The sequence below is a fragment of the Terrapene carolina genome, unplaced genomic scaffold (genome assembly GCF_002925995.2).
Source record: "Terrapene carolina triunguis isolate 2854851 unplaced genomic scaffold, T_m_triunguis-2.0 Scaffold193, whole genome shotgun sequence".
NCBI classification, from domain to species: domain Eukaryota; kingdom Metazoa; phylum Chordata; order Testudines; family Emydidae; genus Terrapene; species Terrapene triunguis.
Window position 1 is genome coordinate 7,609,329 of NW_020664544.1, and position 23,753 is coordinate 7,633,081.

Below are 23,753 nucleotides of genomic sequence, written 5' to 3' on the forward strand. Positions count from 1 at the left end.
CCACGAGGCGGCGGCGGCGGTGCCGGGCTCCCCCTCGCCTACCGCCGCGGCTGCTCCAGGGGGGTCCGGTTCGGCAGCCGCCCGGAGGGGAAGGAACCCGGTGTCCACCCCGCTTTGTACGCGCCGATCCCCGGGCCCGCCGAGGCTCACGGCGCCGCCGCTTCCTGCAGGGCGATCCCCGGGCCTCCCCCTGCTTGCGAGCGCGTGGAAAATCCGCCTCGATCTGCCCAGGCAGCCCCAAAATCTCCCCGCTTGACCACACCAAAAAAAAAACCCCCCCCGAGCCCCGCTGCCTTCTCTCCCCCCGACCGCCTTCTCCTTACCGAGCCCGCCGGGCACCAGCCGCGTCTGCAACCGGGGGGCAAAGCAGCAGCTGCTGCAGCCAACCGCCGCCGGAGCCTGTGGAGGAAACAAAGCGCCTCCTCCAGCCCCAGATGGCGAACCAGAGCGTCGGCTAATGGCGAGCTCCACATGCGCTCCTGCTGCAGCAAAGCAGCCCGGTGCAGCCAGCGTTGCCTCGGATCGTGCCTTCTCCCCCCTCCCCCTGATCCGTCTCTCCCACCCACCCTCCCTTGCAACAGGGGGCTGCATCGGGCGCGTTGACGGCTGGAGGTCGTGGGTTGCTTTTTTTCCCCCCCTCCAAAATGCACCTACCTGCAAATCAGCCAGGCTGAAGAAGGAACTTGGGGGCTGCTTTTTTTGGGTGCTTTTTAGCTGGGGAGCGCTGGTTGAATGCTGGCCAGCTCTGCAGCGCTGGCCCCGGGCGTGGACTCGCTCCAGTCCCCGCAGAGAGATTGCACTTCCCCCGCCTCCATCTCTCTGCTTTTTTCTTCCAATCAGCCGGGCTCTTTTCGCTCCTGGATCCTTAGCCAACCTCACAGCCCTTCACAAGTCTCCACTTTTCCATCTGCTCCCTGAACGGAATTGTCAGAGACACCGTTCTCCTCTCCTCTTTTAACTCTCTCTGCTGGCTCTTACGGGGCTGTGTGTCTGTCTGTCTCCCCTCTCTCTGTGTGTGTGCGTGTTTATTGCTCTTTGCTTTTGCAACACTGTAGCCAAAAGAAGAGAGGAGGAGGAGGAGGAGGGAAAAGGAGAGACAGGGAACGAGAAGGGAGGAAAAAAACAGCTTACATTTGCAACAATCCTCTTCTGACGTTTGCAACAACAGCACCAAAAATTCAAATGGTCGATTTCCTACAACCCATCTCGAATAGCACGGGAAAAAAAGAGTTGTTGTTTTTTTTTTAAGTTCCACCTATGCACAAAAATAAAATTCAGATTTTCTTTGTAAAGTTCCGAGGGCTGGGACAGACCTTTGCACCCACGCAAAAGAAGGAACCTGAACTAAACTGCAAGTGGCTGCGTTGTAAACAGGCTCACGGGGAAGAAGGAGACGGGAAAAAAAAATGGGGAGTTTTGTTGTGTGTCGCTTGCACCAGGAAATGCACAAACAGGTCTAGAGTGAAATTCACACTTTCCTCCCGGACTGGGTGAACCGCCGGATTCGTTAACGATACCGTGAAATTGACACTCTTGTATATTTCAGAGCCGGAGGGGGGCGGGTGAAGGGAGAGTTTTTCATTCCCCCCCCCCACAATTTTTTTTAATCTAATTTTTCCAACTCCACCTTTGTTGTTATGGGCGTCATCTGCTGCTAGCCAATCCCCTGTCTGGGATCTGCCTGTCAAATTAATGGCAATCCCAATAAGCAAGCGGCTCCTACAGACCAAAAAAAAAAAAAAAAAATGCAATTAAGTGTTATGAGCTCTCTTAGGGAAAAAAGGGTGGGTGGACCTGCTCTAAGGCCCATAAACATGAAACAAGGAGGAGGGTGCTACATGGTTTTGCTTTGGCTACCAATGCAGGGATTCCCATAACAGGATTTGCAATTGCTTTTCTGCCCTGTTGCATTAGATACTTTATATAGTATGGGGAAATGTAAAGGGGATGTCAGACAGCACTGCTCAGTTTTGTTATCACAGATTAATGTAGATTAGTTTTAACATGATGGTGGTGGGGTGGTAGCTAGGGAAGAGTTAAAGTACATTGATGTAAGCCAGAGAGAAGTAGGTGAGGTAATATCTTTTATTAGATCAACTTCTGTTGGTGGAAGATACAAGCTTTTGAGCTACACAGAACTCTTCAGGTCTGGGAAAGGAACCAAAATATAAATAGTATATTTAGGCCTTGTCTACACTAAGGAATTTAGAATAAAAATCTTACCCTTGTTAACACCACACTGGTGGGAGAAAAAAACAAAATTTTACAATTCCTTGGTGTAAAATACTGCCATCGGTTTTCAGCATTGTTCACTTCCTGCTCTAAAACTGTTGTGTCCTGTCACTGAGGTGTGTTAAACAGCTGCTGTGTTTCACCCAGAGGCTAGCTGCCTTTCAAAGTGATCATTTTGGGTGAAACCTTAAAAACTTAGGTCTTGTCTGTTCTGCATAGGGCGGGCCAAAATTTTAAATGAGATGAAGGCCTATCCCCTTTCTTGGTGGATGCAACTTGTGTATACACACATATGAACCTGCTTGTGTGTCTGTGTGTGTGCACCTATAGATGAAGAATGGCAGACGCACATTTTAATTGATACTAGAGCTGGACTGGAGATGGTCTTCCCGTTCATAAGTGGTTTAGAAGCTTTAAAAAAAATTCCATTCACAAATTGGGAAGAAAGGTCAATCTCAATTTTCATAAACCAATCATCTAAAAAAAATGGATCAGATCAATTGAAACATGTTTCACTTTAAACCTTTTTTAGTCGTTTAAAACTTATAACTACCATTTCTAACTGAAAAATCATTTTGAAACAAAATGGAACCGTTACATTTAGAAATTGTCAAAACAGAACATGTTGTCAATGTCTAAACTTTATTCAAAAATGTTTGGAATTGTGAAATTCATCAAAATCAACCCTGTCCCACAAACAGCTTCAGTTCCCACAAACTGAAAATTTCTGACATCTGACACCACAGTTCATTGTAGGCATGAAAATGTGAGTGCATGATATGTACTAGCAAAGAGATGCCAGACCACTGAAAATTTGGCCCTAAAAATGCTGTGGAACTTTAGTTAAAACAGAGGATTCCCCACAATATCCTTTGGTCAAAATTTCCCCTTCTTCCACAGTTTTGCTGCATGTTGCAATGAAGTTGGCTGGTGGCTGCATTTTAGTAGTGCTCTCTCTACCTATATAGAGATAGATATGCAAAGAAAGTTGCTACATGAATGTAAGATTCATTTTATTTCTTGAGTATTTTAAAAAACTACCAGTTTTAAAGGCATTTTCACACTCATTTCAGCCATTATGCTGGCAGGTGATAAATGGTTGTGAATACTGATGTAGAGCCTGATTAAAAGTATGGCAAAACCAGCACCATTTTCCATCATAGACTACTAGGCCTGTAGCTAAATCAGCCAGATCCAGGGCCTCCATCCTGTACAGAACTTCAAGCATCATAGGACTCCACCATGCAGCTCACTACAGGATCAGGGCCAAGACTTTTTACTTTTGGTGTCCATAACTCCACTGCCACAGAATGGGTCGTGGTGGGTGAATCCAGCTCAGAACCAAGAAACTCCATAGTGCTATTATCTTCGTTGTTGCCTGTGGACAGCAGAGAACTAAACTACCCAAACTTAAGTCTTTGTGTAGTGGGCAAGTGGTTCTTACTACAGGGAGAAAAGGACCTCAGAGTATTGATTGGGGAATTACTTAATATTTGTACAGTGCTTTGAGAATGCAAAGTCCTCCGGGGAAACAAAGACCTGAAATTGCATGAGCAGATACTGTGTATTGTGGTAGCACCTAGGAGCACAGGTCCCCATCGTGCTAGGCACTGTACAAACATAGAACAAAAAGATGCTCCCTGCACCAACAGAAAATCATGCGAAACTTCAAATACTCATGTGTTTGCTTAAAATCTGTAACATGTTAAGGAAGTTTCGGAAGCTTGTCACCACAGGTCTCTTTTGAGGATATAGGCCTAGTGTTCCTAGACCATTTGATTAGTGTGGGTATTAGTGTAACTGCTCTCTGTGAAACGTTACTGCTTTTCTTAATTAAATGTGAGGGTAGCATGGCCTAGTGGATAATGCAGTGAAATAGGAGGCAGGCTACCTGGCTTCTATTTAAAACTGCCACTTTCCCTACTATGCAGCCTTGGGCACGTTTCGTCCTCGTGCCTCTCTTTCCCCTTCCACTCTTAGCCTGTCTTGTCTATTGAGACTGTGAGCTCTTCAGAGCAGGTCTTGTCTCTGAGTATGTGTTTATTTGGTGCACAGCACAACGGGCCCCAGTCTTCATGGGAGCCTCTAGGTGCAACTGAAATATAAATATTTATAACAATAACTTTTGTAACCAGCATTATGTTGTAGGCTGGTAAGGACTAGCCCTTGCTACTACCGATAAAGCATCCATTTGTACACACGCAATATTAGAACATAAGAACGGCCACACTGGGTTAGACCAACGATCCCTCTAGCCCAGTATCTTGTCTTCTGACAGTGAGCAATGCCAGGTGCTTAAGAGGGAAAGAACAGAACAGGCAAACATTGAGTGATCCAACCCCTGTTGTCCACTCCCAGCTTCTGGCAATCAGAGGTTAGGGACACTCAGAGCAGGGGGTTGCATCCCAGCCCATCCTGGCTAATAGCCATAGACGGACCTATCCTCCATGAACTTATCTAGTTCTTTTTTGAACCCTGTTACTGTTTTGCCCTTCACAACATCCCCAGGCAATGAGTTCCACAGGTTGACTTTGTGTTGTGTGAAGAAATACTTCCTTCTGCTTGTTTTAAACCTTCTGCCTATTAATTTTATGGGGTGACACCTAGTTCTTGTGCTATGTGAAGGAGTAAATAACACTTCCCTGTTCACTTTCTCCACACCAGTCAATATTGTATAGACCTCTATCATATCCCTCCTTAGCCATCTCTTTTCCAAGCTGAAAAGTCCCAGTCTTTTTAATCTCTCCTCATATGGAAGCCATTTCATACCCCAATCATTTTTGTTACCCTTCTCTGCACCTTTTCCAATTCTAATCTGTCCAATTCTTTGGGTTCCTACATGACTCATATATTATATCACCCATATATTGTACTGTTCCCACACAATTATAAACAAAGGACTGATCCTGCAATCAGATCCATGCTATCGGACCCCAGCACCCATGTGGCGTTTTATTGACTTCTTGGGGGCTGCCTGGAGGCCCAAGGCTCTGCCCATTTGGCTCCATTTATAAGATCAGGGCCAAAATTTGGCCAGAACTACCATCCAAGGGCACCAGTTCTGCAAACATGTATGTACATGGCTAACTTTATTTATGCGAGCTGTTCCACAGGGTTCACTGGCACTGTTCATGTGTGTAAATTTACTCCTACACGTATGTGTTTGCATGATGGAGGCCTATGGGTTCACACGACTCACCTAAAGCCATCCTATTTCAGTCTTTGTGGAAACAGCTCATTATACATAACATCGAGGCCAACTTCAACATTGCTTTATGGCACCCCGCAACTACTTGGATTTCAGCTCTGTGTTTCATTGAACATTAGAACTGCCACACTGGATCAAACCAAAGGTCCATCTAGCCCAGTATCCTGTCTTCCAACAGTGGCCAATGCCAGGTGCCCCAGAGGGAACGAACAGAGGTCATGTCAGTGAGTACAAAATTGATACTGTATTTGTTTGATATATTCATTTTATGCAGTTTTGGGGCTGATTTCCCCTTGCCCTTTAAATTCCGCTGAGAGCATAACAAATCTGGGCCCTACGTAGTTGCTACATTTGCATTGTTTGCTTTCCGTTTGGTTCGATGCCACAATACTGCTAGAGCAGAGAGATGCCTACATTTTGCCCAGCTGTGGGCACATCAGTCGCTCCTCAAATCCAAAGCTGCTTTGCATAAACCAGAGCAGGCTGCAGCCACCCTGCTATTTAATATGAGAGCGCTTGGCGCAAGATGGAGCAGTACATGCTTGGAATGGTCGTCTACAATCACAGCAGGAAAGGTCACCCAGCGGTTTATCCTGTGACATTACATGGCAATGACATTATCACTTCTCTTTATACCAGAGGGAACCGCCTGAAGCTGAACGGATTACTGGATGGCGGGGCCCCAGTTTACAGATGAAATTAAAAAAAAAAAAAACGGAAGCTAGTGGATTTATAGAAACATAGCACACGTCTCAAAGCCTCCGCACTTTTGTGAATCGGCTGCTTTCTGACTGAGGGAAGCAGGGGAATGAACTGATTTTCCAAGCCATTCAGAAAGCGGCTTGATTCTACAACAAATGAAGCAAGCACGCTGTCTCAGTATTGTACCAGTGGGCATCAGACGAAATGACAGGCCCTGCATCATGAATTGCTTGGTACAAGGGAGAGCAAATGCTGGAAAGGAGAATGTTGTCACGGGGGGAGGGGGGGGCATAAAAAGGCTCTTGGAAACACATGACAAGGGGAAACATGGCAGCTGAACTCACTGCTCTGGTGTTAGGGATGCCAGGAAGGCATTGTAAATACTAGTGAATATGACGATGATGAACACCAGCGGCTACTTCAAAACGCTCTGTTCACACAATAGCTTTGTCTGATCATTACAACCGCTCATGGCTAATTCCTGCAAGACTTCCTGCTTCTAAAGAAGGAGGGGCTTGTGGTTAAGACACTGGAGTGTGACTCAGAATTTGCGGCACATCATCTTTCTGGGACTCAGTTCTATAAAATGGAGAGGCTAAGACTTCAGCTGGCTGTCTCGTCTCATTCGATTGTCAGCACTTTGGGGCCACGGGCTGTCTCTTCCCATAGGGATGTGTGGTACTGAGCACAATGGGCTCTGATTTTGGTTGGGGCCTCCCGCTGGGCTACTAAATGATCATTCATAAAACATGTGACCTAGCTGGCCAATCGCACCTCAGAAGACCTCGGAGCTACTCATTTGCAAATCATTCATTGGCTAATTATTTGTAGGCCTTTTTCTTTTCGTGGCGAGATACTATGGGCCCGATTCATCGTTGCCCAGCGCACCTTTGTGTGGTCACGTACAGCAGGGCAAAAGGAGTGTCGAATGGAAGGTAGGGCTGAAAGGGACCTCCTGGGTCATAAGGTCCGATCTGGTAACATTTCGCACTCGCTTTGTACTGCTGGAAATGACAAGGGGGAGTATGGCAGAGAGAGACCATTACAAATAGACTAAAGAGGGAAAAAACCACAATTTGAGTGTAAGAGTAAAGTCCGAGGGCTTGTCTGCACTGTACCTTTTGAGGACAATGCCTGTGCTTTTACCAGGGACCCCCCGGCTCTTTTCCAGCCGAGTACATTTATTGGAAGGACAAAAAAGCACGGAGAAGACATGCACAGAACAAGACAAGTTCCTAGAGGCATGCTGCAGCCTTCGCCCAGGTTGGCATCAGTCTTATGGGGTCCTAGCAAGGCAAAGTCTTTCCAACTCTTCTGCAGGGGTTGGGGCCTCTCTTGGACAGAGAGTCCCGCCCGTCTGCTGCATCAAAAGGGAAGCCCCCTGCTCACGCCCAGCTTTTTAGACCCACCGCCCTTTCTTTGCTGGAATCTCTGGAAAACCCAGCGTAGGCCAGTTTAGGAGTGGTGCTTCTCCAGGGCTGTTGACACTCCCCAAGGTAAGTGTAAGGCCCCACAGGTCTGCCCATGGCCTGCTGTGGATACCGACCATGAGAAGTCCTGCCTCAAAGGGTCTGACAGGCAGCAGCCACATGGCTCCTGATTGGCTCCCTGACCTATATAAACCCAAGGGGCATGCCAGGAAGTGTCCAGGCCATAGTGTGGCTCTCTTGTAGCAGCCATGACTGCTCCAGCTTATTCTGGACTTTGAATTCTGACCCAGCCCCTGAAATCTGACTTGGACTCTGACCCTTGGTACCAACCCTAGCCTGGAACCTGACTATGAACTTCTCTGCTATGCCCAGCCTCAGGTTTGACCCTCCTCTGACCCTTGGTCCTGACTGCTCTTGTTAGGATCCTGATAGTAATCCCCCCCCCCCCCCCCCCCGACACTTGTATTTAGGCCCTGGAAGAGCCATGAAAGCCCTCCCCCATGGAGTAGAACACAGTCACTGTATTTTTCACTCCATGCATCCGATGAAGTGGGTTTTAGCCCATGAAAGCTTATGCTCCAATACATCTGTTAGTCTTAAAGGTGCCACAGGACTCTCTGTTGCTTTTTACTAACCATAATAGTTACACTGGTAAAACTTCAGTGTAAACCAAGCTTTTATCTACTTTAATCTCTTCTGGAATTTGATTGTGAGCTTTCTAAATTCCTGTAGAACTGAATAGAGAATAATATCCCTTCTGCCAGAGGTTAAAAAGAAGAGAGGACATTATTTATTTGCGTTACTGTAGGGTCTAGAAGCCCTAGTCACGGACCAGAACCCCACAGTGCTAGTTACTGTACAAACACAGAACAAAAATGCATACACGGCAAGGTTATCTGCTCCCCTGCATCGGATGTGGTCAGTTACACTAGTCTAAAAACCCCACTATCCTTTTTTACACCTACTTGACACCGGAACTAATAACTGCACACACTGCTGGGCAGTGAAGAATTGGGCCCTATAGGATTGTGATGCAGTTTCCATAGAGCCTTTTTGGTTGCATCATTATTAAAGCTCTTTTCTATAAGAGAAGTTGGATCAACGATAAACTAAGAGACCAGCAGATCATTGGCTGAAAAACATCAGTCACGCCAAGTGATTTGTCCAACAGTGTTGAATAAGAAAGTAGTAAAAATCCTGCCCTGTTTGTGGATAGTCTGGTAACAAAAAAAGGCTAAATACACCGAATGGATTAACAGTAGCATTGGATCTCAGGGGAATGCCAAGCGGCACCAGTCAGGATCCAAACCCTATTGTGCTAGGCTCTGTCTAGACGAAGTCTCTGCCTGAAAAGCTTACAATCTAAAAATGCGAATGGCATAGAAGGGGTTGAAGAGAATAAATTATTTCCTGCAAATAATTCACGCTGCTCTAGTGACAAAGTGGTGAGGCAAGACATGGTGCTCGCTGTGGGATCTGCGACACGGGGAGGAGACTTTCCCTGGGGTAAAAGAGTTCTGGCTGTTATGATTAATTATTTGTTATCTGCCAAGCAACCATTCTTCCCACTCCTCTTGCAGGGCTCCTTCCTACCTTCCCCTCCTGGCCAGGAACCTCTCCACAGCCACCTCCCTTTCTCTGAAGGATCGTCCCAAGTCGCCTTTTGTGTGCATTGCCTCTTGTCCCACTCACAGCCCCGTTGATCTGCTACTGCTAGCCTGGACTAGGGGCCACGGGCCAGGGTAGTGGATTGGATAACGGGATCAGCGCTGGGGCCGTGGCTTGAGCTAAAGTCTTTTCAAGCGCCGCGGGCATTGATGGCACTGGGCAAGGATCTGAAATGTTGTTAATGGGCGATTCTACCACAGGGTAAAGAACCTGCAGGGGGTTTCAGACTCCCCCCATCAAACGGCTGAACATCTCCTGCCTTTCACCGCCTTTCTAATGGCAGTGGCAGTGGCATGACTTAGCTCTTCTGGCCCTGTTGACCGCTGTACTCCTCCCTGGTCTGCACAGAGAGGCAGCGTCCGCCTCCCCCTTTCCTGCCCCAGCTGCTTCCCTCCCTCCTCTGGCTCCCTTACTGACAGCACTAGAGACATCCTCCTACTCCCTGCCTGGCTGCTCTCATCGTCAGCTGGCCTGCAGGGCTCCATGCCAACTTCTCCCCAGCCTCCACTGCACATGCGTGCCACCCACCCTCCTGCTGGGCCCCAATGGGAGGGATGGGGCGGGATCTGGCAGCAGACAGGAGGTGGAGCACAGAGCCAGGAGGCAGGGGCATTCTGGTCTGGCTGGCAGAGCCAGCGCTAGGCATGAGCAGATTAAGCAATTGCTTAGGGCTCCGAGCAGCTCAAGGGGGCCCCCTATTAATTATTAGTATGTGTTGTGTTGTGTGTGTGTGTGTGTGAGGGGGGGGAATATTCCTGTTAGGGTCCCCAGTGGGCTAGCCCCATGTTTGCTGGCTGCTGCAGGCAAACCTCCCCACCCGGCCTCACGTCCCAGATCTTCTGTCAAGGTGCCCTCTGGAGAACCAGGAAACCCCCAGGAACTTAGGTGACCTCCAGCTGGGCATGAGCTGGCCTCTGAAGGGTGGATTGGCTTCTGCTGCTGGCAAGGATCATAGAGACATCACTTCCCGGGGAAAGGCGCGCTGGCGAGTCTGACTGTTAGGAGGAGAGAGAGAAGCAGAAGCCGGGATTTCTGATGGGGGAAGGGGGGAGACACTGACAAGCGTCTGAATCGATACAGAGTGGTCTCGATGGGGAACAGCGCGCTGGTCCATTTAGCCTTGCAATATCCCGGCTCTGAGAGTGGGCAGCAGCGGCTGCTTCAGAGGAAGGTGTCAGAACCCGGCGTGTGGGAGAGTCTGCCCCCGACCTTAATTTCATCCTGCTCTCTACTCGTTAGAGATCGGCTTAAACCCTGACGCACCAGGTTGAATACCCCTTCCAGAATTGTTATCGTTAAAATGATGGGTATGGGGCCATGTCAGCTCTGGGACAAGAAAGGAGATAATTTAAAAAAAACAACCACCCCTCTCTGAAAAGACAACCAGACAGTTGCTGGGTGGAGAGATGGAAAAATTCTACTTCATGATGATCATTACAATAGCGTCTAGAGGTCCCGGTCAAAATCAGGAGCTCCTTGGTGCTCGGCGCTGTACGGGCACCTAGTGAGAGACCGCCCCTGCCTTGAAGATCTTACAGTCTAAATAGTCAAGCTGGACAAAGGCAGTAGCATTATCCCTGTTCTACACAGGGGAAACTGAGGCACAGAGACAGCAAGATCCTGCCCCTGCCAAGAGGCTCGTGTGGCTGGACCCCAAGCACGGAAGGTGACTTCGCGGTAACGCAGGCAGGGTCTGTGCTGACCAGCACGAGGTGCGCGCTGCCCGCTTGACTCTGCATCTGCTGATTAATTCCGACTCCAGAGGGCCGCCCCCGCATGGCCCAGGCGGCAGGGCCTGCAGACCGGTGCAGGGGTTTGGCAGAGAGGCTGAGGCATGGGGGATACCCCAGGCAGAGCCCCTGGCCCCAAGGGGGATGGAACGCAGCAGCCGGAGCCGGAGGCTGACCTCCTTGGGCTTTGGCAGGAGTCCAGCGTTGAGGGACATAATTAAGCAAAGTCTGTGCGGTAGAGAGGCCCAGGGCTGTGCACGGGGGCTGCGTGAGCTCCCAATGCAGGGGAGAGAGGCTCTCGCTCGCTCGCTCTTTCTAGGTCAAGGTTGAAGGAACTAGTTGGAGCTGTGGAGGGGGTGGGGGACAGCTCCGAGCGCATCCGTCGGCTGCATGCAAGCCGGCCTCCGCCGCTGACAGCCTCCGACACCCACAGGGAGTTGCCAAACCCCCGCCAGAACCTGCCCCCCTCCCGCCTGCCCTTGATGCCTACCACAGAGGCCAGGGTGAGGGGCGCCGTAGGAAACACGGAGAGACACGAAAGGGTCCGAGCCGGAGAGGTGCTGAGCTGCTGTGTCTCCGGTTGAAGTTAGGGGGAGCTCAGCACTTTTCAGGATGAAGCCCAGGCCTATTAAAACTCCAGGGTCTCTCCCCCCTCTAAAATACGCAATCGCCCCTGGACTCCTTGATCCTTTTTTTCCCCCTGCTCTGAAACCTCCCTTCCTTAGATTTCCCCCCACCCCAGCTCCCTTTGATCTTCCCTTCTCAGTCCCCCCCCCTTGCACCAACATTGGACTTGACTTCCCCCGACTCTCCGAATCTCACTGCTGCCTCACGTCCCCCCAGGCCGCCTCTGCCTGGGGCGCTGCTGGGTGTGTAAAGGGCCACGGGGGGCGTCCTTCCCTCTAGCCAGGGGGAGCCCCACAGGAGGCGAGGAGGGTTAAGGGGCTGGGATAAAGGCAGACCTGCGTTTGATGCCTTCCTCAGGCACCTCAGTCCTGTCTGACTTTGGACAAGTCACCGACAGGCCCTCTCAGAGGTCCAGAGAAGCCCGGGCCACTTCCAGCTTTTGAGGCCCCTCGCCATAATCAAAATGAAAAATGACGACACATGAAAACGAAATAAGGCACCAACAAAAGAGTGAGACATCATTTGAATATTTTTGTATTTAACACATTGCTTTTCTAGCATTTTTCTGTGCAAATGCACTAATTCTTGAGGAAAAAAATCTAGCTTTCGTGCAATGTCACCGTTGATATTTAGCACGGCAAGCCCACTCAAACGCTCTTGTCCCATAGTTGAACGGTGATAGTTCTTTACCTGCTTCAACGCGTCGAAGGTGAGTTCACCGGAAGCCACGGGTGCTGGCAAACTGACAAAACTACGCCATATTTATGAACATTTTTAACTCTTTAATGTGACAAAATCTCTATCAGTTAACACAAAAACGATGACTTTTACCAAATCACCTCTCTTAGTTGCTTAAATTTCCCGCTCTAAGCTGAGAGCGTGTGTCGCCTTTTGGTCCGATAGGGATGCGCATAAAAACAAGTTGCGAAACTGGTCAAATGCCAAAAAATGAACAAGTCTAAATATGAGGCCCCCTTTGAGCTGGAGGCCCAGGCCAAATGGCCCTCCTGGTTCCCGCTCTGATTGGCCCTGGTCACCAAAGGTCACATTTTCCCAAAACGACCTTGGCATTTAGGGCTTGGTCTAGTCTCCTAAGTCACTTATGGAAATAGGGAAATCACTTAGACCTTGGCTACGCTACAAATGCTTTGTCCTGGCAGCGTCCCCTGATGTGCACACACTTGTATGCAGACAGAAAGAGTTTTTCTGCTGGCAGAGTAACACCCCCGCATCCTCCAGCCGATGTTAAGCTACGTTGCCAGAAGCATTCTTCTGCCAGCATAGCTGTGTCTACCCTGGGGATCAGGGCCGTAGCAACAAAGAACGTGGCCCCCTCCGAACGGTGGCCCCCTCCGAACATATGTCCGGGCGGGGCCCCTTACAATGCAGAAACTGGAATGCGGTATTTATTTTACCACTTTTAGGGGCCCCCTTCCTTGCGGGGCCCCCTCCGGTCGGAGGGTACGGAGGGCGCTCGCTACGCCTCTGCCGGGGGTGCTACTGGGTTGGCTGGGGGGGGTTGCACACTGGAGTGTAGACTTGGCCTTAGGCATTGTTGACCATTTTATCCTTAATTTATCTGTGCCTAAGCTCCTTGTTTGAAAGATTTGGGGTAATAAACTCTGCCTCTCCTGCTCTGTCTGGTCACCCACAGATTTTGTACTGGTATAACTATCTCTGGGAGGCGCGTGGTGGTTTTTACCACTAGAGTTATACCGGTATAAGGTATAACCCCTGGTGTGGATGGAGTTAAGTTGGTATAAAGGAGTCCTATACCAGTGTAGCTCATTCCCCTTCCCATACAGGAACGGCTATCCCGATATAAGCACCTTTAGACCACGATAACTTCGTCCACACGAGGGGTGTTGTGTGGCTTAAACGAAACCAGAATAGTTAAAGCTGTTCATGTTTGGTGTGTTGACAAGCTGTAACCGGGTCGGCCGCCACCTGTGCTCCCCCTCACGGCCTGGAGTCACTACAGGCAGCCTGCCTCAGTTTCCCCTCTTGGACTGTTCAAAAAAACTTCATCCAGCCTTTTATTTTATTCATTTTGGTAGTCAGAAATACCCTTCCTTGGGAACTGGGTATATTAATATAACATAAACTCCAGACAAAACTCACAATCCCAGAACAAACCCCAGCCAAAAGGCCGCACGGAGCGAAGGTTTCTCTCCCTCCTTCCTGCCTGAGGCCTTTCCTGCTTTGGCAGACCTCGGTCCTGCTTGGCCGGAGTCCCTACCCTAACTCCCAGGACTCTCTGCTAGAGCATGCTCGCCCCTAGCAATCTGAGCCCGGCGCGTCCCCCCCTTTCCCCCCCCAGTTCTTGTGTTTTACAACGAAGCAGCCTCCCTTGATGCGACTCTGACTGACCGCCAAGCACGGGACCCCATAGATAATTCAAGAATTACAATCTTTCACCTTTCCCATTATCCTTAAAGACTTGCAGTGTTGCTTTCTGTTGGTAGGGCTCCATTTCCGGATGTTCTTACTAGGCCTTGCAGCAAACGTTTTACTAGCAAAGGCCTCTACGGTTTTCATGTAAATAGCCCCTTTGAATGGGTGCACCCTGCATTCCCTCAGGAGATGACCAACTGTTTCTTGGACCTTACACAGTCCATATCATCGATCTTAATGTTTGTTTATTAGAAACAAATGATTACTTAAGCCACCATGGCCGGTTACAATTTGAAATAAAGCCACTTTGCTCCGTCTCTCATGGCCTTTCCCTTCCCTTGCAGCGTCCCGCTGCTTCGTGATCACTCTGACAGAATACACCCCTGTGTTCACGCTCGACAAGCTATTTTAATAATCTTTGTACAAAATAAGTCTCGTACGGTATCATTCGAAAACTCATAACTGGCTGGTCTGTGTTGTCCTGGTGAAATGTGTGGCAACATTGTATGGGGAGACATAGGCGCCGACAAAAAATGGTGGGTGCTAAGCACCCACTGGCAGTTCCCCTATTGGAACCTCTCCCTCACCCCAGCACCTCCTGCCCGCCGGCGAGCCCTGCCGATCAGCGCTTCCCCCTCCCTCCCTGTGCCTCCTGCCCGCCGCAATCAGCTGTTTCACGGCGTGCAGGAGGCTGCGGGGCAGAGGAACAAGGATGGGGCGCGCTTGGGAGAGGGGGCGGGAAGAGGCGGGGCGGGTATAGGGCCTTGGGGGAGGGGTGGAGTGGGAGCAGACTCTGGGGCAGAGCCAGGGGCGAGCACCCTCCGGCACATTGTAAAGTCGGCGCCTGTGTGGGAAGATATAAGGTTCCCCTGTAGGATATTAACACGTTCCGAACCCCACAGCCCTGCCCAGTGAGAAGTCAGATCTGTCAAAGACAAAGGAAGGAATGTGTGCTTGCCTTAATCTGCATTTAAGCAGTAAATAGAGTCATCAAACAGGGAGGGAAAACAAAGGAAATTCAAACAGGTGGAAAAAAACCAGCAGGGAACATCCTTCCAGGTAGACTTTGTCTCCTGGGTCTCAGCTGGAAATGTTTTTCAAGGGGGGGGGGGGCTGAAACTGTAAAAAGGAGGGACAAACCCCCCATGATGCCCTTCCCCCCTCTTCCTGCCTATCACATTCTCTGCCCCTGAGAAGACAAAAGGAAACAGCTGTTGGACTCTGGGTGCAGGCTCCTGATCTTGAAAATTCGGTCAGTAATCTGCTGGAACATGTGGTAAGAGTTTGCTTTGCAACTAAGAGAGTTTCTTAAGTAGATACTAGTAAATGTTTTATCTTTATTGTTCTGACTTTTATGCCTCATTCCTTATACTCACCTCAAATCTCTTTGTAGTTAATACATTTGTTTGACTGTTTTATCTGATCCAGTGTGTCTAAATTGGAGTGTCTGGGTATTGTATTTAAAATAATAAGATGGCATATTATTCCCTTAAAGAAATAATGGACTTAATATCTTTGTACTGTCCAGGAGAGGGCTGGACAGCACAGACGTACATTGCTGGGGGAAGTTCTGGGACTGGGGGCGTGCTGGGGTTACCCTGCAGCATAACCCAGGCTGATAAGAGCCAAAGCTGGGAGTGACTTGCATGCTGTTTGTGAGCAATCCCGGCTGGAGGTTCTGCAGCAAAGCACTGTAAAGGAGTTACAGAGCAGGCGTGACACAGTTATTCGTTAGTTTGGATTGTGCCCTGGTATGTGTCACACTTCAAGGTGTGACTTCTTAGTAATCAGCGTTGGCTGGCCCCAGGCCTTTCAGCCTCTAGGGGCAAGACACCCTGTTATACAAGCCCATGGGCTCAAAGTCCCATGGAAGTTAGGCCTCTAAATACCTTTGAGGATCTGGGCTAAGCATTTCAGGACAGGGACTGTCTCTCACTAACACCATGTTTATTCTAGGAGCCCTTTACCATGATAGGAATAACAGCATACCGTATTGGCCAATTTCTCCTAATGTCGTGACAGCTATACCAGCAAAACTGTGCTCTGTACGTAGGGTGACCAGATGTCCCGATTTTATAGGGACAGTCCCGATATTTGTTTTTTTTTTTATTATATAGACGCCTATTACCCCCCACCCCCATCTTGATTTTTCACACTTGCTATCTGGTCACCCTATCTGTACGGGTCTAGTTAAGCCCACCCCCATGAGCAAAGCAAGCTAAACTCATAAAACAGCAGCTTTGCTGGCACTGCTGCGTCTACACTACACTCTTATTTAATCTTTTTATTACTGACCTTGGCACAAAAAGTGGGAATGTGCTAATAAAGTTTTGCAGATGACACAAAGCTGGGAGGTATTGCTAATACAGAGAAGGACCAGGATATCATACAGGAAGATCTGGATGACCTTGTAAACTGGAGTAATAGTAATAGGATGAAATTTAATAGTGAAAAGTGCAAGGTCGTGCGTTTAGGGATTAATAACAAGAATTTTGGTTATAAATTGGGGACACATCAGTTGGAAGTAACAGAGGAGGAGAAGGACCTCGGAGTATTGGTTGATCACAGGATGACTATGAGCCGCCAATGTGATATGGCCGTTAAAAAAGCTAATGCGTTCTTGGGATGCATCAGGCGAGGTACTTCCAGTAAAGATAAGGAGGTGTTAGTACCGTTATACAAGACACTGGTGAGACCTCATCTGGAATATTGTGTGCAGTTCTGGTCTCCCATGTTTAAGAAGGATGAATTCAAACTGGAACAGGTACAGAGAAGGGCGACTAGGATGATCCGAGGAATGGAAAACCTGTCTTATGAAAGGAGACTCAAAGAGCTTGGCTTGTTTAGCCTAACCAAAAGAAGGCTGAGGGGAGATATGATTGCTCTTTATAAATATATCAGAGGGACAAATATCAGGGAGGGAGAGGAATTATTTAAGCTTAGTACCAATGTGGACACAAGAACAAACGGATATAAACTGGACATTAGGAAGTTTAGACTTGAAATTAGACGAAGGTTTCTAACCATCAGAGGAGTGAAGTTCTGGAACAGCCTCCCAAGGGGAGTAGTGGGGGCAAAAGACACATCTGGCTTCAAGACTAAGCTTGATAAGTTTATGGAGGGGATGGTATGATGGGATAGCCTAATTTTGGCAATTAATTGATCTTTGACTATTAGCGGTAAATACGCCCAATGGTCTGTGAGGGGATGTTAGATGGGGTGGGATCTGAGTTACTACAGAGAATTCTTTCCTGGGTGTCTGGCTGGTGAGTTTTGCCCACATGCTCAGGGTTTAACTGATCACCATATTTGGGGTCGGGAAGGAATTTTCCTCCAGGGCAGATTGGCAGAGGCCCTGGAGGCTTTTTGCCTTCCTCTGCAGCGTGGGACACGGGTCACTTGCTGGAGGATTCTCTGCACCTTGAGGTCTTTAAACCACGATTTGAGGACTTCAATAACTCAGGCATAGGTTAGGGGTTTGGGTGGGTGAGATTCTGTGGCCTGCGTTGTGCAGGAGGTCAGACTAGATGATCATAATGGTCCCTTCTGACCTTAAAGTCTATGAGTCTAGAGGTTCTAGCCAACACTGCTCTGTCGGTCAGGGATCACCCCTCTGCACTGAGCTACGCCGGCAGAGGTCTGTAATGTAGACGTAACCTAAGTCTGTGCACCATAGCCTGCAGGTGCTACAATCACATTGTGGTGGAAGTTAGGAATGAAAGCAGGTGATGATCTTTGTGCATGTATGAAACTGTTTTATTTGCATAGAATAAGCTCCTTGAGAATGAACTGTTTTTGTTCCGGGTTGTGTACAACACCTGATCCCTGGCTGGAGTTTCTAGGAGCTATCGCAATTCTGTTAATTGTTATTACAAATAAGAGAATCTGCCGGTAAATGCAAAAAAAATAATAATAATAATAATTTCACCAGGTGATTTTTTCATTCAAATTTATTTTTATTTTTTTCAAAGCATCATACAGGAGGCGCATTATTTTTAATTTCATGAAAAACAAAAGCACGCAACATTCGGTTTAGTTCTGACATACAGGTGACAAGGCTACAGAATAATCCTAACACAATATAGCTCAAGGCAGGTTTGGTTTGGGCCACACGGGCCAGACAACAATGGTTCGAGTGAGGTACAGTGCAGGCCGGATTCTCACACTAAAGTCAGCTTCGTCATACGGTCCCTTTCTATCCTTTTTTTTTTTAACAAGGGGAAAAGCCTCCGCTCATGGTCCAATCAATATTAAATCGACAGAATTCTGTCATGTGCACAGACGCACAATCTCTTTCGCACACACAAATACGTTCCCACACATGATCACCATTTCCTCTCTCTCTCACGCACACACTGCTCAGTTCCAGATCTGGCCACTTAGACATCTGAGCCAACTGGGCTCACTTGGCACCTTACAGGGATGTTTAAACAACTAATTGCCTGGTCAAGAGGCCAAATGTAGAACTGAGAACACCTTAGTTGAGCTTATCCAGTTTGAAAATTGGACTTACATTTAGTATCTCTTGCTACCAGACCCAGGCAGCAACAATCCTGCAAAACCCCCTTCCCCACGTGGAAAAGACTGTAACATGCACACGCTCTAAGCCCTTTAGTGAGTTCCAGTCACAACATTTATTGCTCAGCTCTGGCCTGACTCCGGTTCCAAGCCAGTGTGACTCTTGATTTCAGTGGCATTACACAGGGTAAAGCTGGAGTTACACCGAGCAGAATCAGACCCTTGCTCTCATTTTTTGTTTTAAAACACAATTCAATTCATGTCCAAGTCTCTCTTTTAAAAAACGTGCCAAAGAGCCACAATTCGTAGTGAATCCAGCATTTAATAAACGAGGTAGGTGGTGCTGCCACATTCGCCTCACACCCTTACTTGCCCCCATTCCTCCTTCCAGTGCATGGAGGGGCTTCTCCTTCAAAGAGGACAATCCCCCCCAGAGGCCACTTAAAAACAAGTCTCCATTTCCTTACTCAGTTTTATGCTTACGTAGCTCTGCTGACTTCAGCAGTTATTCCCGCTTTAAATCAGAGTAAGGGAGAGGAGTGTCAGGACTGAGAACTATCGGCTGGAGTCTGCAAGGTGCTATCAGGAGTTGCTCAGCACTTTGCATGGTCCAGCCCTATAAAGGAGGCACCATCTGGTTTAAAAAAAAAAATCACAGAGGATGCGATCCAACACCCAGCAAAGTCAACGGAGAGACTCCTATTGGCTTCAATGGGCTTTGGGTCAGGCTCATCATTTCTAAAGCACAAATTTCTTCTTTATGTTCCCAATAACCCCAGAGATGATTCTACCTGAAAGAATTTCCACCACTTATCTCTATTTATGCTCTTTTGTTGTTGTTTTGTTTTGGTTTTTGCATTTCACTCACTTTTGAGACAACGTGAGTGAAATGCACAAACAGCCAACTCATTAGTTTAACCTTATTTCTTCTAGTCAATTTCACTTCCTGGTTCTCATGCCCTCGCAACTGGGCTGCGGGGTCAGATTCTAATCTCACTTGCACTGGTAAGAATCCAGTTCATCACCACTGATGTCAAAGGAGTTGCTCCAGATTTGTGTTGGTCTAACACACAGAATCTGACGGGGTTGCAGTCACAGCAGGGGAATGTTTCAACGAAAACAAAACGGAATTAAAAAAAAAAAGTATATTAATATTAGTTTAAAAACAATAAAGTGGACATGGTGGTCCCTAAATCTGTCTCTACAACTATCCTTTAAAAAAGCCTTTCTAGACTATCAAATGGTACCCCCAGGTTTCTGCAAGGGGGATGGTTTCCATAGACCCTTCCTCATCCCCTATCATTCTTTTACAAGGCAGAAGCACAATCCGCATATTTTTAAATACATTTTAAAAAAATAAATTACAAACATCCTTTATCACTAGTGTAAAATATACAGGTCATTTCAGCCACTTTTTTTATTTTTTTTCCCTTTTTTTGCTTTTTACATAGACTCTAACTACAAAAGCATCACAAAACTCTTTTTTTAGATCTGTTTTATCATTATTTTCTTAATGCCAAATCGATAAATTTATCCTCTTCCTATTTACATATTGAGTTATAGGGGACAGATGATAAGTTAATACAAACAAAAGAAAACCAGCTGGGATCCTTGAAGTCAGAGACGCGCTGATGATTTAGAGCTGCTGAAGATTTGGCCTGAAGTCTTTATTCTACACTAACTAAATCATACAAACAAAGGTTGTGACGCTTGTGACGTTTCGCAGACTGAGGGCCTGATTCAGACCTGCCTTAGTCTGGTCTGATTGGCAGAGTTACAAGGATGCAAAATTGGAGGGGGGCACGCAGAAATGGGCTCTTAGAACACTGAGGGGCTTGACTCTGGGAAGGATGCTGAGAAAGGGCAGAGCAGGTGCATTGCTGGAAAAGGATCTGAACATGGGCTGGATCCCGTAAGGTGCCGAGCACCCTCGACTCTCACTGTGCTTGTTGGAAGCTTTGAGCCCTTCTTGGGACCCACGCCACTGTCCAGATGATTTTGCTGCAGTAAGGAAAAGCAGCACCCGTGTCAGGTTATATAAGGGATCCAATCCAGCGCTGGTGTAAGCGAACACGACCCTAGCGGGGCTCAGCGGCAGCTGCATCTGCTTACACCCCACAGCACTTGGCCCAAGGTCAGCGATGTTGACACAGCTTAGTAACATGGCAGCATGGGCCAGGCTAAGGATTCAGCATCTGCCTGGAGCTAGCGCTCCCTTTCCTTCCCTTCCCTGGGGCCTGGGGGTGAGGACGTTGGAGCCCCTGGGGCTGGCCACATGATTTATACCCAGCCCTACACTGACTGCAAAGAGGTTTGTTAAAGTAACTTGTTATAGGAGCTAATTACATGTCATCCGTGATGACAGCGCAGAATTCTAACCCCCATCGCTCTTGTCCTGGGCTGGATACGGTGCCAGCCACTGCCGCACTTTGCCTGCACGCAGGGGATCCCAGGGCCATCAGCGAATGCTTTGTCCCCATCCGGTAACATTTTTGTTCAGTCCTGGCTGCAAAGTGAGCCCTGAACCAGGGGAGCCCGGTTCAGTTCCCAAGCAAGTGCCCCAGAGGCCACGGAAATAAGTATAAAGGAGGAACATGAACAGCGCCCTGAGTCTTGTCTGAGAAGAGTCCTCAGACCAGTTAGCACCAAAGTTTGCCCGGGAAAGGGCTTGGAAGCTGGTGGGAGGGAAGGTCAGGGAGAATTCACCCCAGTCTCAGGTTCCTGGGCAAAACCTGCCTGACTTCCCCTCTCACTCCGCTCTCCCTGGGCAGAAGGCTGCAGGATGGATCCCAGGATCACTCGGCTAGCCCCACCCCTCCACCGTGGCAACCTGGATTGTGTTAGCCCGAAGCCACCCCGGATCGATGGGCATCGGCGACGTCTGTGATGCCGGTGATTCTCCCTCGTCCCTGGCAAGCTTGTTCCTTCCCATCGGCACCGGTACCTGGTGCTCCCTCGGTTCCGTGGCCACAAGGCGATTCTAAAGGCTTTTCCTCACTTGCCTTCTTCCTTGGTCTCTTTTGGAGCCGCCTTCTTCATCTGGGAGGAGACGCAGCCCTTCCTAGCCGTCTCCTCCTGCTCTGGGTGAGTGCTCGCAGCTTTGCTGTGTATGCCCTGGGCTACATACACCAGCACCAGGGTCTGCAAAGAGCCCTGCCAGCGGGATTAACTCTTCAGCGGTCTGTAAAAAAAATAAATCTGGCAGGATCTCATTACTACCCGGGGGCTGAAGCAAAGGGGAGCAGGAGCCCACATGCCCGTCTGTGTAGTGGTACATGCACGGCCGGGCGAGCAGATGAGAACCAAGATTCCCTCTTCCCCAGAGAGTCGGTGCTTTATCCCAGCTGGTGGATACAACTGATCAGGCCATAAAAAGAAAACAAAACAAAAAAAGAAATATATTCCTGGGTTACTTAGCTGCAGAACCGAGTGCTGAGTGGAGTCCACGTGTCAGGTTCCCGTCTCTAACAGTCTGGATGCAGCTTGGAAGCACGATTTGTCCTCAAGGTCTGGTTTCGAAGCCTTGTCAAGTTGCTTTGTGGTCCTACAGAATCTGAAGCGGATCTAATGCGGGTTTATAGCTACGTAGATTCCTTGGCGTGTGTGTGTGTCTGTGTGTGTGTGTGTACTGTATGCACAAGAACACATGCATGTGGGCATGTGCCCACACACACACGCACGCACGCACACACACACACACACACACACACTCATTTGTTTGAACCCAGACTCTGGGTTCTCTGAAAAGCCTGGGAAAGGAATCCTCTGCTCCTTATATGGAGGACGCAATGAAGCAGGTGCTCAGATCGGCATCTGCACTTCATGGTACACATCACGGCCTTCTGTCTCATCGAAGGTCACGTCGGCATCGTCTGCGTCCAGCTGGAAGGAAGCGGGGATACCATTAGGGCTCTCGTGGGACGGGGGGTAGGAGCGGAGAGAACCAGGAAGCCCTGACGGCCTTCCCTGCCCAGTTGTGTGGGCACCGGTAGTGGCTTTGTCCCCCTCTTCTCAGGGCACGGCAATGGGATTCACATCTTGGGTGCTGGAGGATGGGGATGGAAGATCAAGTGCTGTCCAGAAAGGAATTGGGAAGCGCCCTCCCCTCTGATGGTTCTCTATCAGGGAGCTGCTCCCCACCCCCATGTCCTCCCCTCCCCCCTTGGAGCAAAGGCTCGGGGTGCGGGCCAATGGATACTTACACACTTGAGTTCGATGTCCTTGAAGATCTTGGGGAGCAGGAAGCGGCGCAGGGGCACCGTCAGGATGAGGAGGAAAGGCAACGCCAAGGAGGCCGGGGTGGACTTCACCACCCACAGCGCAGCCAGGCACAGGATCTGGGTGAACGTGAAGATGTGCATCCGCCAGGTCTTCACCTTGAAGGCAAAAGCCGGGGAGAGTCAGAGCTGCCCCAGTGGCCCTCACCCCTGAGACAGCACCCGCCCCCCCTTGGGCAGAGCCGCAACCCACCTGATGCACAGGGACCCCACGAACCAGCAGGAGAGTCTAGCACCAGGGACAAGCACCTCCCTCTCTGCATGCCCCACACTCAAGAGCCATGCCCTGGAGAGGAACGGGGTGTCTCCCCGCTGCTCCCCAGACCTGGGGAAGCAGGGGGCATCTGCAGCCTGGGACTGGGGAGGTGAGGGTCTCTGGGGACAGGAGGAGAGAGGAAGGGTTTCCGTGCGGGTGATCTGGAAAGTGGGTGGTCCATACCGTGTCTGCCCTGGCCCTGCCCCTCCAGGCCCCAAGTGGGAGAGGGAGGATCTTTCCTCCTTTCAGATAAGGTGTGCTGTGATCTCAGCAGCTGGCCTGGCCAATGCGCTGCCCCCCAGCACTGTGAGTTAGCGCCTGACGGGGCTGGTTCAGATCATGCCCCATTACATTCTACATTCAAACGGGAAGCGGCCACAGCCAGCCCCTGCAAGACTGCTCCAGCCGCCAGGCCCTGCGTGGGGAGCTCGGTTCCGTCGGGCCCTGTGGCCCCTGCCAGTTCAGGACTCAGAAGGGAGCCAGGCACAGTTTGTTATGGCTCATTAGGGACCCCCCAAGCCCTGGGGCCTCCTGGGAAATTTTCCCTGTAGCCACATAAGCCTGCAGAGTTGCAACCAAATGTGAGCTCTGGACCAAACAGGCACCGACACCCCTCTTGTCTGCAACGCACCTGACAGCAGAGAGCGTGGGAGGACCCGTCCCCCCTGCCCTTCCTCAACTGGGAGAGCCTGTCCCTACCCCACCCGGCCA

The 23,753-nt window shown here is 49.3% G+C and overlaps 2 protein-coding genes across 6 annotated transcripts in view; both read right to left on the bottom strand.

Moving 5' to 3' along the window:
* The window catches only part of UBTF (upstream binding transcription factor), a 28,801-nt gene extending 27,299 nt beyond the window's left edge, over nt 1-1,502 (bottom strand). For 3 of the 5 annotated variants that reach the window (XM_026654841.2, XM_026654842.2, XM_026654838.2), the window contains exon 1: nt 655-1,118. The gene's annotated coding sequence lies outside the window, so the exon portion shown is untranslated. The other 2 variants (XM_026654840.2, XM_026654839.2) reach the window with 2 other exon arrangements.
* A 20,667-nt stretch (nt 1,503-22,169) lies between these two features.
* SLC4A1 (solute carrier family 4 member 1 (Diego blood group)) overlaps nt 22,170-23,753 on the bottom strand; it is a 28,695-nt gene continuing 27,111 nt past the window's right edge. The window contains exons 17-18 of the mRNA XM_029912253.1: nt 22,712-22,885; nt 22,170-22,391 (exon numbers count right to left, since the gene is read on the bottom strand). Coding sequence (XP_029768113.1) covers nt 22,311-22,391; nt 22,712-22,885 — 255 coding nt within the window. The 3' untranslated portion in view covers nt 22,170-22,310. The remainder of the gene's footprint in view (nt 22,392-22,711; nt 22,886-23,753) is intronic.